We start from the raw sequence: 19,977 nt of genomic DNA, 5'->3' as shown, positions 1-19,977 counted from the left end.
CATTTAAATTTATGTATGCTAGTTAATGGGTTGGTGTGGGATTGGATCATATTATATGATCATGTTCATGTTAAGAATTCTAAAGTGTTTGTGAAATTTAATTGGACTTTACCACCTTCCATGCAGTGTTGCACAGACAGTTCTACAAACTTCAATACTTTCATCATTTCATACTATCTCAAGCATCACTGTGTCTTACCAAAGACTTTCAAAGACTATAGTAACCTCAGTCACAGATAATGGACAAACATGCACCATATTTCTTACACTGCCTTTTCTAAGGAGGTCATATCAAAAACATTTTGCAGTTCCGCAAAGTGCTCTTTCCACCTTCCAAAAGCATATGTGGTCAAGATAACATTTCCCATCTCCAGCTGAAAACAATGTTGCTGTTGCCTCACCTACTCTTCTTGTGTAGTCAAATGGTTTGCCAGAACCTCATTGAGATTGCTTTATAACATCAAACTTCTTAAGCACATGAGCCTCTACATTGTCTCAGCTGCCATCTTCTTGGCCTGTTGATTCCTCTTAGTCACACTTGGCTATATAGCAGCTAACACTGCATAAAAAGCTTTATTTTTAATACAATACCTTTAGTTATACTTTGGCTTTGACTGAAGAATTCAAGGCTTTCCTCCATAAGATATCGGCCCCCTTTCATGCACACTCATGTTTTGAAAACAGTCTACATCAAGTCCTTTTCTATAACTAATTTTAGAAATAAGGGAATCTCTTTTAAAGGTGAAATTTGAGTTTACCATTAATACACACATTTAATAGACATTCTCAGAACACTTTCATTACCAACTTGGTTATCCTGGGGGTATTCAATCAAATCTCATTGATCTGATCAAGCTGAACAACAATTAGTGGTATATCTCAGTGCCTCTCTTTATTCAGATATTTGGAATATAAAGCCATAGGTCAGATTACCAGGGATTATCTTCAGTCTTTGGCTCAAGGTATTCAGGTGCTGGTTACACTTATGAATGACCTTGTATTCACACATGATGTTTGTTAGCATAGAAATCCAATAGCAGGTAAATTATAGGATTAATATTACAATGTCCTACATTCACAACCACCCAAACAGCTCTGTCATTACCCATATGAGTGTAAGTAGTGCAATTTCTAACCCACAGTTTCTAAAAAGGCTGAATAAACAAGTATTAGTTCCATATACTGTACACAAACAAAAGTCAACTTAAAGTAGCAATGAAATGTCCCAGTAGTCCAGTTTTACTTGCTCTTATCTGTACTCTAGCACTCACCCGGCCTATCCTCTTTCATGGAGCAGCTTCATTGGAGGGGAGGAGAGAATGCTCCATTGTTAGGTCTGATTTGAGACCCACTACTGTGCATAGGGATGAAGTAGACTATAACAAATAGTAGACTTCAATTACCAACATGAGCTGTGCCTTCTTCTTAGCAGCATTGCATAACACTTGATCCGTGTTTCATTATCAATGTCTGATCCACTTTTCTCTGACTGGATTCTTGCCCTCAATCATTGCCTTCTAGTTAGTGAGTTCATACTCCTTGTTTACACGTTTTTTGCTACATTGGACGATGTCAGTCACACTGACATCATATGCTCTAAATGTGAACTCAGCTTTTACATTTGACTGTAGTAATGGCTCCTGGTATCCTTCTTTTGGGATTTTATTTTTGCATCATACTTTGCTTGACCCCCCCTACTTAGACTATTTTGCTAATTTTATAGTAGAGACTTGACACATTGGCATCAAGGTTATCACATGTGCTACCTCTCAGTTATACCTCTGTGGAGTTTGCACATGGTACATAAACTTAATTTCCTGTGAAAAACACCAGCTTTGATTGGTCAGTGAATCTCAGTTGGCCTGTTTTGGAATAATATTGAGTGTGCCTTGTGATCGACTGTTTTCTTGTCCAAGGCTGTACCTCTTGCAAGCCAAGACTGATACTAGCTTACTGCATCCCAATGTTGAAATGAGTGGGTTCAAAAAATAAGTAAATGAACAAATAACTGATACTGTTTGCATTTATTGTTAAAACTTTTTGTCTGGTATGAGTGAGTGGGTGTGTATTTTAATTATTGTACCCTGTGATACATTGGTTTTCACTTTGTACCCAGTCATGTCAGGGAGGGCATTGGTTATATACAACCTTGAACAGGATTAACAGGTTATAGGAAAAATGGCAGTGCAACATTTGGCATTTCCTCATTCCATTACTTTGGTCTCAAGTTCATATTTGAGCTGGAATGTTATCAGTGTAAAGTTTGTACAGTGTTATGTTAATCTGAGTGTGTGTACTTATCTACACACTGCAAGATAGATAGGGAAGCAGTATATTTTAGTGGCTTGAGACTTGGACTTCAAACCAGAAGGTCACATGCTCAGTCTTTGATCCTTGTTCATCATGTGACAACTGAGTAAGTGATTTCACTTGTCTTTGCTGTAATATATAATCTTGTGATTTAAATAACATGTGGTGCATTTTTGGTGCACTTTTCCTGGTGTTTGCCTGGAAAAAAGCAATATACAGTGTGGCCGGGAACTGGATCCCATGTTTGTCCGGTACGCCCCTTCTGCATATGTTCTGGCAGAGCAGCCATGGGCTCTACAGTACCTCTCCCGGAACACTTGGTGGCAGCCTCCCTGACTGACGTGGATGCCTCAGTTTCCTGCAGGGCTCCATGGGAGATGGAGTTCTCCACAACCCTGTAGGGATCTGGGGTGGCCACCGGGGGGTGCTGCTTGGGTCCCGGAGCCTGTGTGACCACCTCTACAGCCCCGCCCGGAAGTGCAACGACACATTGTTCCTTCTAAACATTTAGGTATTATTTGGGGTATCACCTATGTGTAGTTCTAACATTGTTCCTGCATTTGTGGGATTGGCTTTGTGGTACTGTGGCTTGTCATCTGTTTTCATATTGATTTGTTTGTGGCCGGGAACTGGATCCCATGTCTGTCCGGTACGCCCCTCTGCATATGTTCTGGCAGAGCAGCCATGGGCTCTACAGTACCTCTCCCAGGACACTTGGTGGCAGCCTCCCTGACTGACGTGGATGCCTCAGTTTCCTGTAGAGCTCCATGGGAGATGGAGTTCTCCACAACCCTGTAGGGATCTGGGGTGGCCACCGGGGGGTGCTGCTTGGGTCCCGGAGCCTGTGTGACCACCTCCATAGCCCCGCCCGGAAGTGCAATTAGCCACAGGTGATCAAACACCTTGAGCACTTCCAGATGGGCTATATAAAGAGCCAGCATCCACCACTAAGGAGCCAGAATCGGGAGGAGGAGGACGAGGTTACCTGGCAGGAGTGGTGGTGGTGGCAAGGTGAAGAGAAAAGTGTCTGTGAGTTGCCCAAGTAGTTTTGGGACTGTGTTGGGCCGGTGGGACACAGGGAAGACGTGCCCCATGGCTGAAGAGCAAAATAGAAGCCTTTTGATTTTACACGTGCCTCAGTGTGAATCTGTGCCGGGTCGGGCGCCTATATAGTGCTTTTATCACAACAGTAAATAAAGGTGAAAATGCTAAACGCATATTAGCATGGACATGAAAATTCTTGGCTTGTAAATAGAGCTGTCCTTCAGGGTCATAACTACCTAAACAAGGATCCCATAGCAAAAAATGGGTCATATGAAAGAGGTCAGAAGAGCCTTCACCATTTCATAGCTGAAAAGAGTATGGCTACTGGCAATATTGAAAAAATAAGGAAACACATTAAAAAGACTGGGTCATTTTGGGGAGTCATACTAATTATGTGCATAAAAGGGTGATGCACCTCCAAAGTGTCTCCAAGTATTCCGTTTATCAACTTGTGTCACTCTGTCCTCATCCATCTCTCTGTTAAGCCTGGACTTATTTTCACACCAGTTGAGTCTTGGTCACAGCTCACCTCCCGACTCTAGAACATTTTGTTGTTCTGGCTTGAGTTTTTAAACCTAAACCTCCAAATAGGCAATTTCCTGTCAACCTCCAGAATCAAATCATACTTTTGGCTGATTGGCTAGCTCATTCTAGTTGGGGCTTGGCATCACAGCATCTCTAAACCTTCCATTGTTCAGGTCACCATGACAGTTCCTTTGGTGCTCTTTTAATAAAGGAAACTACAAGGTTTCACTCGTCTGTATTAGTGACTGTGTATTGCACTCTATTGGTTGGATGGGTAATGAAATACTGCTGCCTAAATTCTGCCTTGCATAAATACAAGCTCCCCCAGTGGCCACATGTTTCCTTTTGCTATGTAGGTGGTCTTTCTGCTTCTTGCCACCATTGACTAGCCAGCCTTCCTGCACCCATTACCCTTCAAGGACATGAAGTTCACAAACAGGGGCTTCTGCTCTCTAGCAGCTCCTCAGTTCACATGCTAACATGTTCAGGATCTGTGCTGAGACCAATTTGGTTGGTTTTCTCCTCTGACAGTGTCATGTGGGACTCTCCCTTTTCCTGTGCCAGCCTGGTGTTGTCACTACCCCTGATTACCTTTTGAAAATGTTGCCACACCCCAAGATTATGTTTCACATTATTCTGTTTGTGGATGTTGTTCTGACACATGCCCCAGTCTTTCTGCCTGCCAAAGGCTTGCCTTGACTGTTTTTTCTAAAAAAAGCAGCTCCAGAGAAGAGAAAGATTGACTATTGTCTATGTTTTTTAATGGCCAAGGTATAAATACATTATCCTTTATGACATTGTCAAACATGTGCAAGTAGGAGGTAGCTAAAGGGCCTGAGTAATAGTAATTCCACGCCAGACAAGGGGGTAGCGAGGTGCACTAACCATACGGTTCTGGTGCCTCCGATGATGGCACTTCCGGTTCTGGCTCTTTGATGATGTTATTTCCTGCACTGGCCTTCAAAGCTTCCATCTTGCCTCCATATTGGCAGCTCCTTTTTGAAGTCTTGTGAACAGCTCAATTATTTTCAGCCTTTTGCAGCCAAGGCATATTATACGAGTGGTTGCCACAAACCTTTATGATGTTTGTTTGTCGTTCTTGTGACAACATGTACAATATTATTTGATTACCTCTGTTTCCAATGGTCATTTTAAGAATAATAATCTCAATATGTAAGAGAAGTCTTGGTGATACTTTTGAAAAGTAAATTGAAGTCAGTCCTTACAACCTTTTCTCACTTCTTTTTTTTAAGATTATTAAATGATCTTTTCTACGTGTATAATGCCTTTGCTTGAGGGGGATTAATAACCTTTAAAATATATTATGGCATTCAAGGTCATGCTGAGCGTGACTTAGGGCAGGTAGCTAGGAGGACTGTGGGACTGATCAGAAGTATATTGTTGGCAGTGGGTACTGGAGCTGATTTGTATGGTGACCAGCTGACTTTTAGGGTCAACGACACATTGTTCCTTCTGAACATTTAGGCATTATTTTGGGTATCACCTATGTGTAGTTCTAACATTGTTCCTGCATTTGTGGGATTGACTTTGTGGTACTGTGGCTTGCCATCTGTTTTCATATTGATTCCTTTTATACTGTGACAAGGATAGTGCAGGGGTAGAAGATGGATGGTTAGGTGAATCCCATAAATTACCCATAGTCTAAATGTTCATTAGCAATACAGGGAAACAAACTTGGACATTGATGAGGGTAACATCTCATAGGCAGGAAGTTGAGAGGTTACCTTTAGATTCAGAGAATCCTTGTGGGAGAAAGAGAACGATATCTGAATATTAGCTTTGTAGTTATTAGCTCATTCATTGAAAGTGGTTTTATTAGCAGAGTAAATATATTTTTTGCATGGCTTACTCTAGGCATAACATTATTCATTTATTCTTCCTCTCTAACTTTGTACCATTCTTAATTCATAGAACTGACAGTTGGTACTATAATTAGTGCTGCTGTCATAAGATCTAGTGTCCTGGGATCAAATGTTGTGCCTAGTAATTTTCTGTTTGGAATTTGCACATTTTCTCTTTGTCTGTGTGGGTTTTCCTCTGAATACTAGTTTTCCTTCCACATCGCCAAAGACATACTTTATCTGTTTGGGTAGTTGCCAGTTTGAGAGTATGTGTGTGTGTGTGTGTGTGTGTGTGTGTGTGTGAAATTCACACAAATATCTGAAACTATCTGTTCATGTTCCACTGTGTTTTTCTGAAATTTAATATATTGTTCTTGTGAGTGAATCGGGTGGACCATAACAAGACTTCAGAGCCCTGGCACGATTAATTATAAATTGTGTCCCATTTGTAGAGGTCTCTTCTGATTTGCTTGTGCAGCCTTTTGAAGTCACCCAGACACATTATAGTGAATAACCACTTGTTCAAGAATGACATGATTATAATATTTACATTAAATCCAATGTAAAAAAGACATATGCAACAAACAAGAAGTATTTGGAGCTCAATGCTTTTTTTTCATTTCCCTGAAAAGCTAGAAAATAAATGTGCTGTATCTGTAACAGAAATATTTGTTCTGATAATTGCAAAACTTTGATACAGGGCTTTACTAGTTTCTCACTGCACACAATCATAATTCTGAATCACAGAATCACAATTCTGTATTTATGTCTACATCCAAACACAAATCTAATTTTGTATTGATAAACATGGAGCTAAAAGAAGAAGAAATCTTGATCAAGCTGCACTTAGTAGCATCTGTGTAATACCTGTATAAATGACTGTGTAATGCCTGTATAAATATGTAACAGCTTTCTTTTGTACAGCTGTATCAAGGTTAATGCAGTCCTGCTCTGCTTGTATTTACTCAGCATTGGCATTTTGGTGAGTAATATGCTTCTATAATGGGAGGATAATCCAGTACCTCTGACTTTGTGCTTACTGTTTTAACACAGAGTCAAAAAAGCTGTAAAATCATGTTAATATCCTTTTTCACAGTAACTGAAAGTTTATTTGTTACATGTTCTGACAGAGCAAAAAGGTGATCAATGAGAGCTCCATTTAAAATGTAAAAATTCAACATTAAAGTTATAATTGTGAATGTAATTATCTTTTTGATTTTTAGTGTTATTTGTTGAGACAAACATGACGAAGGCTTTGTTATCCTAACTAATAACTGTAATTATAAAAGTGGTTCTGTGAACGTCAAGTATATTGTTATTCTTAATTGCAATGATTGGATTAGCTGCCAGTCTTTATTGCCTACAGGGTCATAAAATAAAGTTGATTGCAGATGCGGACTAGACAAGCATAGACTTGATACATGTGTGAGGTGAAGTTAATATCTTGACAAGCCTAACACTGCACAAATAGCATTCTAATGTGCAGTATATTAGAGATTGACTAATTTTGTTTTAGATGGTTTTACACAGTCATTAACAAATCTTAATTAGTAAATGCTGCCCTAAATTGGGATGTTCATAAGGAATGCAATGATTTACTTCATGAGATAGATGTATATGAAAACTAAAAATAGTTGTATAAGATATTTGAAATACTAAAGTGTTTGCTTCAATTTAAATGCTTAAAGTCTTAATGTTCTCGATCATAATATAACTTGGTCATATTTCACCCTCTGACAGACATCCATAGAGGGCTAGATCCCTTGTAAAGGATCGAAAATCAAAAATAACATTATATTCTTAATCACTGACCTTGAAATAATCTAAAAAGATGCCCCATATATTTTTGTTTGAAGTTTCTCATTTTTGACCTCCTTCAAGTGGATCTTAAAGGGCTAGGACTACCGGTAAAGAAGAATATATCAAAAATATTATATTTGTGATCAGCAACCTCAAAACAGCATAAAGCAACATTTCATATGCCTTTAATCTCATTAGAGGGTGAACCCTTGGTGTCAGTTGAGGTGGCATTTAAAACCTCAAGTCCTTGTGATCATTTTTGCTAAAGACACATATTGGTGTTATTGTTTATCATAAGGGTATCATTTCCTGTTCAAAATTTGGTCTAAAAATTAATTCATATTAGGGTTTTTCAAGTCTAGATAGCCAAAAACAGGATCCCAGAAAGCTCAACATCTTACATAACTAAACATCAAGACACGTTGAATGGTATATCATATATTGGAGGGTTTCTCATACCATTAAGTCAGGAGGCACCAGACAATAGAACTGATTTGAAATGTGACAAAAACATTGATTTTGAAAAGTGATTTAAAAACATTCAGAATACATTCTTATGAACACAAAGTTAGGCTAATTGTTTTCTGTCTAAGAAAAGAGCTGCAATTTTTATTATATTGTACAGACTCCTACAGCCATTTTTGGCTAAAGCTGGCGATGTTGTCAAATCAAACAGAAATGCACAACCAGAAAGTAGACAAACAGATGGACAATGAGGAAGTGTATTCCTTAGCCCTGGGTGCTGCATTTAAAAACAAAGAGAGAATATATTTCCTTGAATCAATTTACCAACAAATAAATTAAGAGTTACTAATTATCTTTTTTATGCCATGGATATAAAACATAAAGTTTTAAAATAAACTTATTTTATATAGCATCAATATTTGTCAAGCACAATCCTAGGGCAGTCTGTATTGTAAGTACAGAACAGTTGTGCAGAGGTCTGCAATGTGTGTAGAGGTTAAGGTGCTGGACCTTTAATACAAAGTTTCAGGTTCAGTCCCCACCTGTGACTCACTCTGCAATTGTAAGCAAGCAACCTAAAATGCCTTTTCTCCAACTGATTAAAGCTAATGTAAGTAGCTGCACTGTACTATATCTCTCTGTACTTGTAAAGCATATTGGGAAGTGATTCTATATAAAGGCACAATAAAAATAAAGTTTGTTTGATGTGTAATTGGATCACAGGGAGGATAAATGACTAGCTCAGGATCACACAGTGGGTTAGTGGTGAGAGTGAATCAGTAAATCATGTTGCCTGCATCACAGGATCCAGACGAAAGACAAGCCTTTACAGCCAAGGAAATGTCTGATTTGCAAATAAGGGAATAAATGTGGATCAGCTCAATACCCTACTAATTTACTTTAGACTCCATTTGTTTTCTAATTTACAAGCTGAATTGTAATAAACTTACTCAAGAGTACTGCTTAGTTATTTACATTATTAGCGTTATTTATCTTTCATGTAAAAAGTAACATAGCAATACACAGATGCGCACTCAGACTGACCAAGGAGCCTTAATTGCTTGCGACGCAACCAGCCAGCCTTTATTGAACATGAATAATAATAACGTAGTATCGTAACAACTCGAGATTAACGGCAAACTATGTAACATCAACATTTAATAGCAATTGTCTGAAAAGTGCACTTAATGCAGAAAACCTAACAATGAAATACACAAAATTTTGCAATTCTCTTACAAAACAGAATATGAAAAAATGATTTTGAAGAGACATTGAGTCAAAGTGACACAGTTCAGGCTCTTGAGGGTAAAAATTTATCCACGATTTAAATTTCATAATAGACCAGAATCCTGTAGAGGATTTAAAAAACTCTAAACATCCATGCTGGGCCCATGGGCCGGCTTTTAGTTTTACCTTTACAGATAACAGATGTACTTTCAAGGTGAAAAATTTACTATATGGCACTTACCAAACAATAATAAAGTGGCAAGAATCCCCAAGATATTACAAAAAACGCAGCTAAATTACTAAGTAAACTGTTTAACGTAAAATTGATAGCATTAACTTGAAATCTTCAGTTAACAATAAACACAACGACATTATAGTTATGTCATAGCGTAAAGAACAATAGTAACTGTATAATAAGTAACACTGTGTCTAGGCATCCGAAAGTATGATTCCAAATTTCATTCTAAGAATTATTTTGAGGTTAATATAGCAAAGAAAAACTGTTCAGCTTCCGGAAAATTCTCGTCTGTTTTTATCTGGGCCTATTTCAGGAATGGGCCTAATGCTGCAGTATCAATAGCACCCACTTTAATCCGGTCATGGTCTTGGTGGGCTCCAGTTTTATGTCCCAGCACTAAATAATTATGTATTGGATTAAGTGGATCTGTGAATGTTATGTTATGATATGGCAATAAAAGGCAACAAATCACATAGAGTGTTTTCAACTAGATGGAGATCCACAGCAAAAACAGGGGTACCTAACAAAATGTATTTTTCCATATAATACAAATAATATTCAGAAAACTTTCAAAAGCTGGTTGATTCATTTCCTATTGATTTAAACATGAACCACAATGAAGAACTATAGCACTGCCACAAAACTAGCAGATTTTACAAGGGGTACCACACAGCTGTTACCACTCACTGCCTAAAAAACAAAACCTAGTTTTGTTTGCATGAGCTTTTCTACATCTAGTGCATGGCTTCCTCCCACAACCTGAAGTTGCCCTCTTAAGTTAATTGGCTATTCTAATTCTTCCCAGTGTGGAAGAATTGTATCATTGGATTAAACAGTTTGAGAATTTTATGTTAACACTAAACAAAACAAATCACGTTTCTAGGATGCTAAGATCAGTAACAAGGCACCCCCTAGTGTTTTAAGTTATATTTTTGGTAAAACAAACATTATACTGTGCAGTACTGTCCTCTCTTTTACAGTGAGACCACAAAAACCTTTTCATAATGAGGCTTACTAAAAATGCTGTAAAACTTATGATTATACTGTCAAAAAATGACTTCAATAAAGCAAAATTATCCAAACATGATCACCCTGTTACAATTAAATTCAGTCCTGAGGAATCATTAGATGGCTTTGCACACACATCCAATGTATTACATACGGTTGGGTGTTTTTAACCTTGATGTCAAATTCAGTCCCTTCATTCACAAAATGAATCCCTTTAAAATGATCAAATATCGAACATTTCATAAGTTTACATATTTCTTATTGGAAGTCATAGCTATGACACTGTGTGGTGTAGTGGTTAAGGGTTTGGACTTCAAACCCTGAGGTTATAAGTTCAAATCCTGTAGACACTATGTGGCCAAGAGCAAGTCACTTCACCTGCTTGTGCTTGAATTGGAAATGTGACCAATTGTATCTCTCCATTGTTGTAAGTCACCTTTGACAAAGACGACAGTCAAGTATTAATAATATAGGTTGTTTTTTTTTTTTTTTACTTTCTTAACTATCCGTGTAAATGAATACAGCTAAATGACAATTATTATTATTATTAGTTTGCAATATTTATTGTTAAGTTATTATTATTTCTTAAAGACCATTTTACTGTCAACATTTCAAATGGTTTGTGGTTTGGAATTGTTATTGTTAGGAACGGCTCAAACACTCGACATCTACACCCGCGCATTTTAAATGAACAAATAATATGCAGAAGCTGCACTGGTGCCACGTGCGTGAGGCGCGCGGTCTACTAGTCTGACAGGTTGGAATGGGGCGTTGCCAATGATGGGTTTTTTTCATTGGACAATCAGATGAAAGGAAATTAGCGTTTGAAGGAGGAGGAAAAATAATACTGCCAATAGAAATTCAGAGACTATCCCAAATGGGCGGTGTCTAGAGCAATCAAGAATCACGACGTAAAAGAAAAATCGGGAAACCAATGAGATCAAAGAGGTAAGCTCCTTATTAAATAACATCTGCGCGTCCGTGTTGTTTCTAACCGACAACTTGGTGCACCAATGAAAGCGCGTGGTTAACATGCGCGGGTATTAGAAGTTGATGGACATTACATTTGTCCAATTCCGAAAGAGAAGTGTTTCCCAACTTACCAATAGCAAGTTTGCATTCTGAACTCAGACGGAAGAAAGGAGGGTTATATGGGGTCAGTAAATGAATGCCAGCTGTTCAGTTGCAGCGAGTTTTGTGCTGACTGACGTGAGTAAGGTGAGCACTTAGTTTAATTTTGCTTTGGCAGCTTATGTAAAACAAGTTGATGCTTTGCAGAGGATTTTTTATTTTTGAGATCATTGTCTATAGCATCTTCAATAAAATCAAGTATGGACCTTGCACCGCTGCAGAGAAAGCATGTTCGTTTTAGCGCTGTGCAGCCGCTACTGTATATTCACATTTGCTCAGTATGGGTGACTGGGTGCAAATTACGCACACGTTTCAATGAAGAACACGCTGTTCTGAGATGACTGTTGCCAATGTGGCATAAGCGAACGTATGTAGTTTCTGCATACGCTGTTAAGTATTTAACTTGTCAGACCGATATGTCTTTACACATCTAAGTGATTAGCGGAGTGGTTTCTCTTCAAATGAAATATGCAGTTCTGCTACAGACTTCTACTCAATAATATTGTTAAGCAATGTCATCAAGCTTCTCATGTAGAAACCGTGTACAAAAGAAAGTTAAAGCAGGGCACTGTGAAAACTGTGCAAACGTGTTTTGTTCGTAAAACTGTTAAAACAATTACTTTTAGACTTTTTGAAAACCTGACCTGTATATGCTTAGCGCTGTACATATGCAAATGTAATACATTAAACTACGAAAAAGTAGATTAAACTCTAAGCTGCCAACGGGGCTCGTACAGAATGGGTGTAGTGTTTCAGTAATTTCGGGACATTACCAGATGAGAGAGGGCGGACTATCTGTAGCACAAGAAAAAACTAATTCAGTATTACTTTATCTCTGGTTTCACGTGCAGGAGCAAGGGCGTGTGCGAGTGCTCAAGCACCCGGATGTGCCGGGAGCGCGGTGGTAACTCCTTTAAGGCCGGGGATTCCTTTTTTTTCCACCAACAATAATGCGGCATTATAACACTTTGAGTGCAACTTGCATGGATAATAGTTTACATGCCGTCCAGTAATCGTCTACGTTTGCGGCATGCGTAGCTGGTGTAGTGAGGCCATTTAAGCTCGTATAATCGGTTAAGCGCATTAATACTGTGGATACCTTTAGTTGATAAATGGAATTCATTATTTTTTTGTCTTCCCATCCAAGACTTTTGCTAGGCATGGACTTGTGCTTTGCTTATTATTGGAGGCAGTGGCTTCTGTTTGAGAGGAGGGGGGGGGGGGGTTGATTCTTGTAGGGTTAGTCTTGAAAAGTTAAGACTGGCGCAGAAAAGCTAAATGCGCTCTGAAGTAAATGCCAATGATTCCAATTTAATCGGACAACTGTTCCCACAAGTGTAAACTGTTTACTTCGTAAATCGTGTTATGGTGGTGCAAAAGTGCAGTAAATGAACTGCAGATAAGCACAACTTGATGGTAGTAATTTTATAGTTACAAGTGTTTAAAAAATTATACCGGGTTCCAACAATTTAACATGCAATTTAATGGGTGTATAAGAACTGTTGGCAGATAATGTAAAAGCATGATCAGATGCTCTCTCTTACTTTGTGCTTAAAGGTTTGTGCAACAGTTAAGTGACTTTTAAATGTAAATGAGAAGAGTTTAGGAATTTATTCATTCCAAAAAAAAAAACCTGCACTTTTAGGGCACCTTTTTAAAAGGAGGCAGAAGTGATGTACGGTATAGGCTAACTCTCTCGAATCCTGTGTTATAAGGACCACTCTCCTCTCCTATTGATGACCATGGCTTTTCACGTAGAACACTTTCCATCTTCCGTAAACGATCAAAAGGTAGACCAAAAATAAAGATGCAGCAACCCTTTACCGAAATGGTCATCCTGATCAGGAATTTCATCAGTGTAATGACAAAATTAAGAAGCTTAATTTGTTTATCCTTTACATAACATTCAAAGATCTGCTGCTTTGAGAATGTTTAATGCCTTTTACATGTGTCTGCTTAAGCTTCAGAAGGCGTTTGTATCCCACTGGAATAAGGATAAGCCAGAAGAGAATATACAGGGAGATTCGCTCGAAAGAGGCCTCGAATATTCTGCCGTAACTCCCGTTAGGATGAAGCAATCTGAAAAAAAAATTATGCTATATATTTTGACGTATGTAATTGATTGTATCACATGCGATGCTGGAAGTGGTGTCTGTTTTTTGCCAGACGTATTTCTGGAAGAACACCAGACACAGCTGTTAATTCTGACATTGCTTAAAGGAATTGGTGACCCAATAGGTTTGCACCATGAGATGTTCTGCTCATCAGGATGGTGGTGTACAGTATTGAGAAGTCGAGTAACTGAGCAAAGGGGCACGGGCGGTATTCACCCAGAAGTTGCAAACGGAGGTTAAACGTCGCGACGAGTGTTTGGCGCCTACCTCATCGCTTAGACGCAGGAGCATCCCGGCTTGTTTGAAGCTCCATATATTGAGGAGCACATTGTTTCCTTCAGATTGTTTCTTCCTAGCGAGTGTTACAGAATATTCGTGGCCTCTTTCGAAACAATATCCCTGTACATTTGTAACAATGTATAGTAAGTTACTGCATTGCCATAATGCATTTTGAAATATACTCAAGTATGTGTATGAATTTATTAATTGGGAAGATCCAACAGTAAACAGTTTTTTTTAAAAAAAATATATATGTGCTTTAAGTAGTACCTCTGAGTTGTCTGCAATAAGCATTTTTATTTGGGGGTTTCATCCTGGATTTGGCTGTATTACCCTGAGACTGGTCTGAAATAGTTCACGAGTTTGTAATTGTGCTGGGACTGATTGGATTTATTTGGGTAGGGGGAGGGACAGAGCTGCTTTTTAAATAGTATGGTAGGGTAACTTCCTCCCTAAGGCTGTTGGGTTGTTTGGTTGTACCAGAGGACATGATGCTCAAGCAGAAAAGAGTTGTATACCAGGTTTACTTCCTCTGTTAAGATGCATGAGAAAATTGCTCAACTCCAGGCTTTGCTGTAAAAAGACGCCTTTGTCTGTCAAACATGTTTTTCCAGTTTTCCACAGTATATCAATACAATTTAATTTGTATTCTAATCACTAGTGTCGGCGAGGGCTTTGTTTTTTGCCGAACACAGAATCAGTTTTGGGACAGATCTAATGGCTTCAGCCATGTACTTGATTTCCCACTGCTTATCTGACCATCCAGTCATAAGCTAGTTTAACTGACTTGTGTGCATCAGTGTGTTTAGGAAAAAAACGCATCTTCTATAATTACTGTATAAACATCAGACTTTTTAAAGGCAGATTTCCTGCCTAGGGTTGAAATTTGTTCTGGAAATGTGGGTATCCCCTGTAAATTCAGTAATTTTCTATGAATTTGAATTTTTAGTGCACAAAATTACCTTGCTTATTTGATAGGCGGCCTCTTGCTTGTTGGAAGAATATTCAATGTTTTTACAATTGCTATTTATTAGGATTATACTATTTTTAAACTTGTAATTGTGTGCAGTTTGTTTCTTAGATTTTTTTTTTTTCTTTAAGTTTGCATGCTTGGGATGTTCCTGTTTGCTATTGTCCAAAACGTGCAACTGGGTAGCTCACCAATCTAATAGGCTGTTCAGTGGAGCTGTGTAAATGTACAGCAGAAGTTAGGTTTGTGGTTGGCGTGCAAATCCCTCCGTTTACACTGATCTTTAGAAGGAAAGTTTGTTAAATTTAAAGGCTTAAAACAGGCTGAAATGTATTCTTGTGCTAAAATTTATACAGACTTTTTCTTTAGACTGTTTAGTGAATTAATATTTAGTTTCGCTCCCTTTTATTTGAACTGACTTAAGACACTTGCAGTCATTTCCTGGTAAACTGTCTGGTATTCAATTTGAATCTGAAAAGTACATTTAGTGAAACACAATTAAAGAAACAATGCTCAAGAATAACTTTCAAGAAAATTGGTTAAAGCTACTACCTCTCTAATTCTGAAAAGGACATTTCAGCATAAAAATGAGAGCTTAGTACATTTAAAAAAAAAAAAAATGCCGGAGGGTTTTCTTCTGAATGAAGAAAATATGTCTCCACACCTGACATTAGTTTTTCAGAGCACAAAGAACTAACTTGCAGTGCAAGAATTGAATGGTACTTTGTCAAGTACACCAGGAAAAACCAATAAAGAACTATATAAGGCCTCAAAAGAACCAGTATTTTTAAGAGTATAGCAGTGACTTACACACTCCTTTTAGTAGGCAGTGGCTCACAAAGGGGAAAAGGTGCATTTGTATAGGTTGTGATTTGTTACATTTTCATTCCTGGACACACATTTGTACCTACGTTTTTGATTTTCAATTTCCACTGAAAGTGTGAATCTAACATCAGAGGCATTAAGTTTACAACCTTGGCAAAAAATTTCAGTAGTTGTTGATTGTCTGACTACTAGACAGCAAACTGCTCCTCTTCTCCTGCACATATACATTTCCCTAATGTAACACCCCTTAACAAGATGAAAGGGTAAATAAGGGAGTACCCTGCTAATTAAATGAAATACCAAAAGAACTATAACAACAAGAATTCATATCATAGCATATCACTTAAATGTTATGCATGAACAGTTTTGTCTCATGCTACATGATTGAATATAGTATTTTTTAAATTTATTGATTTTATTGTGATCATTCCATACAAATAGATCAATTTTTACAAAAAATAGGATTGAAAACAAATCAACCCCCACCCCTGAGAGAGAGCATGGCCAACGGAGTAAAACTTAAAGCTTGTAAAAATAAATAAATCGATGAGTTTAATAGGTGGATAAAGATAAATGGAGAAGAAAAAGAAATGGGAAGAGAATTGCTTCCTCAGTGCTTTAAGAGCTTATTCTAAAATATTATTGATTAGATCCTGCCAGGTTTTGAAAAGGTTCTGCACAGATCCTGTAACTCAGAATTAGATTTTTTTCAATTTCAGATATGAAACATCAGTTACCCACTGACTTAAAAGAGGAGAGTTTGAATTCTTCCAGTTTAGCAACATAAGTCTGGGTGCCAGAAGTGTAGTGAAGGCAATCAGATTGTTTGTCCTTCTCCACTAAAAGCACATATGGAAGAACACCAAACGGTATTTAACGCCGTCATTGTGATTGTTTCAGTTGCTACACTGGCCCTTAATTCATAGAATTTAAGAAGTGCATTATTTTAGGACATTATACAATTGTGCCATTATAGTACTATATGTACTTTAGCATGTACTGTATGTCTACTATGCTCTTAAATAACTGTTCTGTAATAGCATTTTACTGGGTTGTATGGTTTCTCCATAGAGCCATTGCTTGACAAGGAAACCTTTTATTCTAGGAAGGGTTCTTTGCCTTTGAAGTTGTTGTTTTTGGGCTTTGAAAAGCTTCCTAATATGAGGGCAAAACAAAAATCTAATGTATAGTAGGCAGGATACGAACGAACCAAGAAAACCTGAACTTATATGTAACAAGTCATTTTAAACCCCTGAAACCATAATCCATCTAAATAAAGGTTCTTTTTGGAACCCCTGGATATACTGTAGATGGTTCTTGTGGGAATCAAAAATGGTTACCCCTATTGCATTGCTCTGAGGAACTGCTTTGTCATCTTTTATTTTTAAGAGTATACTCTGTTTGCCTGTTCAAGGGGGGGGGGAGTCAGGAAACATAACTAATACCAGCCCTCCTTTCCATCTATATGTTTAATGCGCTAGTACTTTACAGTTTGCCAGTGTCCCAGAGATTAAGGTTACGTGTGGTGTTTTTTTTTTTTTTTCTCCCTCTTGCACCTCATCAAAGAAACAAATAACACTCTTGAACTATACCAACAATATCTGTAACTCGTAATTGATAGCCATATCTGATATGAAATACCCACTATCCACTTGCAAATAAAGATACTACTTTAAGAGAGGATGATGTAGAAACAATATTGCGTAGACTCTGACATGCCAGAGTTTGAGGAAATGGATAATGACAAAGTTAACTGTTACAATAGAAAATTTACAGAACCGTTTGCACAGTATGCTCATAAAGTTGTCCTTGTTGACAGCAGCGCTGATCTTCTGCCCCATGTTTGCTCACTCTTTGCTACAAAGCAGTGAAGTTGCATCTGTTGGGCACCTAAGAGCAGTCCCTTTCTTTCTCTCCATTTTATTGTGCTTTGTGACTTGACCTTACATGGCCTTAATCTGTGACACTCTCGCCCTCAGTTATGCACATGCACTTAAATCAGGACAACTTAACCTTTTAAGAATGCAATCTTTTTGTGTGAAAAAGCTAATGTTTCTAATGGATAAAGTAGATGGAGAAACACAGGGTGTAGACCCAGAAAGTGAAGGGGGTGGAAAAAATAGTTTGCCCTCTTTTACCTTTTGGTTTTGTATACGGCGAGATTCTCTCAACCTTGATGTGACCCTGAAGTTAGGAACTTCTGATTTAAATGCACCTTTTGAGTTTTGATGTTTCTGATATTTCCCATCATGGATGCTGAACTAGTCCTTGGTTGTATGATGCTGCCCCCACATCCTGGCTTCATCATTGGGTTTGTTAGTCATGGTATTAGCACCAGTGAGCCAGTTGAACCTCTTGACCAAATTGTTGGCTTTGGTCTACTTTCCCATATTTTCTGTCCCCCTCTTCAAAGCTAAAAGAATATTTCCCACCCAGCCATAGCCCACTAACTATTTCTGCTCCTCTGGTCCTAGATAAACTGCTATGCTAAACAAAATGTGACTATTTACAAATTTCAAAGTCTGTTTAGTAAATTACAAATGGCAGGAATTTACAAACCTTTTCTGAGCAATTTCAACAGCTTTCTTACTTGTATAAGACTAATCCACCAGCTTCTAGGGGTTCAAACAGCCAAAACAAAAGTAGATGAATGAATAGTGGCCAATCGAGTACATTTAGTATTCGCTATCAGTAGCTTCCATCAGGAAGTGATTAAAAAATGTGTTTGGGGGCTCATTGACAGGTGAACGAACGTTCGTTCATAAATTTTTTTGTTGTATAACTTAAGTCATGGACAATTTTTTTTTCTTTGTCAATTCATTGGAGATTGTCTCCATGGTTCAATTGGAGTGTCTGTCTTGAGCTGATCAGCAAAATGTATCTTCATTTCTTTAATTGCTTCATTGTAGTGGATAGTAAAGGTCAGCTTAACTGGCATTAAAAAGGCCTATTTTTGTTTTGTTTTTCTCTTATGATGAAAAACTGATGCATATCCCTGGATAAAGGGGCAGTTGGGCCACCCGCGAGTATGAGACGTGGTCTTGAGCCACTGCAGCCTGAAGAAATATTTCCTCAAAATTTTATAAAATGTTGGCGCACTGGACTTCAACCTTTGTCCATCAAATGCCACATTTACTGCAGACATTTCGGATGTTGGTGTCTAATTCTGAATTTGGATTTGATACAATTAAAGTAGCTGCTTGGCACAGTAATTCTGCAACTTTTTCTTGTACTCTTGGGTTTACATGCAGTCACAACTTTAAGCATGCGTATAAGCCAATGGATTCCTTGACAAGTGAAAGTGACAATTTTAAATTCTGCTTGGATGTCGTGGATTTTGGAGGAATTTTACGGACAAAATTACATAAGTAAGTATTCCGTGACACATTTATTTATGCTTGCGTTTTTATGTTGTGTCTTTAGTCACATTCAACAGTACTTATTTGTGTATTTCATCCGAAATATTCCACCATAATGCAGCAACCCTTTATTAGAAGTATCTGCTTTATAGGACTCTTTTTTTTTTTTTTTTTTAACCCTATGCTCTAACAATTCACCTTTTATATTAGGTTCTGGTCACTTAGAAATGTCTTCATTTTGGTAACAGTTCATGGTAATCTTAAAGCAAATATGTTTTCAGACATGCTTATTCCAATTCAGAGAAGCAGTACACAAGTGCCCATCATGGCAGTACTGAGTATAATGTAAGAAGAGGATATGCTCCATAACTTCACATAAAGGAATGAGCAGTAATATCTAATACAGATATACTAGATAACCTGAGTGTATTAATAGGTTGCTGTTAAATTCCAGTCCATTATCCGCGTGTATTTTAGTTTATCTACTATATGCTGAAGCTTCTCTGCCTGTCTGGTCTCTCCAAGCAATTGGATTAGTCAGTTTTGCTTTGGTCTGATTGTTTAGGTTTTCTTTGGTTGCTCTGTGGTAGGGGTGCAAAATTCAATTACTGGTGTCCCTTTTATTTTTTTTACAAAGAGTTAAGATGTCAATGACATTAGGTTATTCAAAGATGTATTTGCATGAATTCAAATGGGTTTTTACAGCAGGTAATAACTTGGCTTCAATTGGTGGTTTTTAAAAAAGTGGACAGGGTGAACAAGGCACCTCAAAGTGACTGAAAAGCAACAGTCTCCAAAAATCAGCCTTTACAGCAGGGGT

General features: G+C 37.8%; 1 protein-coding gene across 3 annotated transcripts in view; it reads left to right on the top strand.

The window, feature by feature from the left end:
- Window positions 1–2,395: 2,395 nt before the first annotated feature.
- The window catches only part of pcxa (pyruvate carboxylase a), a 596,757-nt gene continuing 579,175 nt past the window's right edge, over window positions 2,396–19,977 (top strand). Inside the window, exon 1 of one of the 3 annotated variants that reach the window (XM_039769066.1) lies at window positions 2,396–2,416. Coding sequence is in view for 2 of the 3 variants with exons in the window: in XM_039769063.1 (XP_039624997.1) it covers window positions 11,644–11,697 (54 nt within the window). In the remaining variant the exon portion in view is untranslated. Of the gene's footprint in view, window positions 2,417–11,507; window positions 11,698–19,977 lie in introns of those variants that run through there. The other 2 variants (XM_039769065.1, XM_039769063.1) reach the window with 2 other exon arrangements.

The sequence above is a fragment of the Polypterus senegalus genome, chromosome 11 (assembly GCF_016835505.1).
Source record: "Polypterus senegalus isolate Bchr_013 chromosome 11, ASM1683550v1, whole genome shotgun sequence".
NCBI classification, from domain to species: domain Eukaryota; kingdom Metazoa; phylum Chordata; class Cladistia; order Polypteriformes; family Polypteridae; genus Polypterus; species Polypterus senegalus.
The sequence above is the reverse complement of the archived record's forward strand: the minus strand, read 5'-3'. Positions and strand labels throughout refer to the sequence as shown.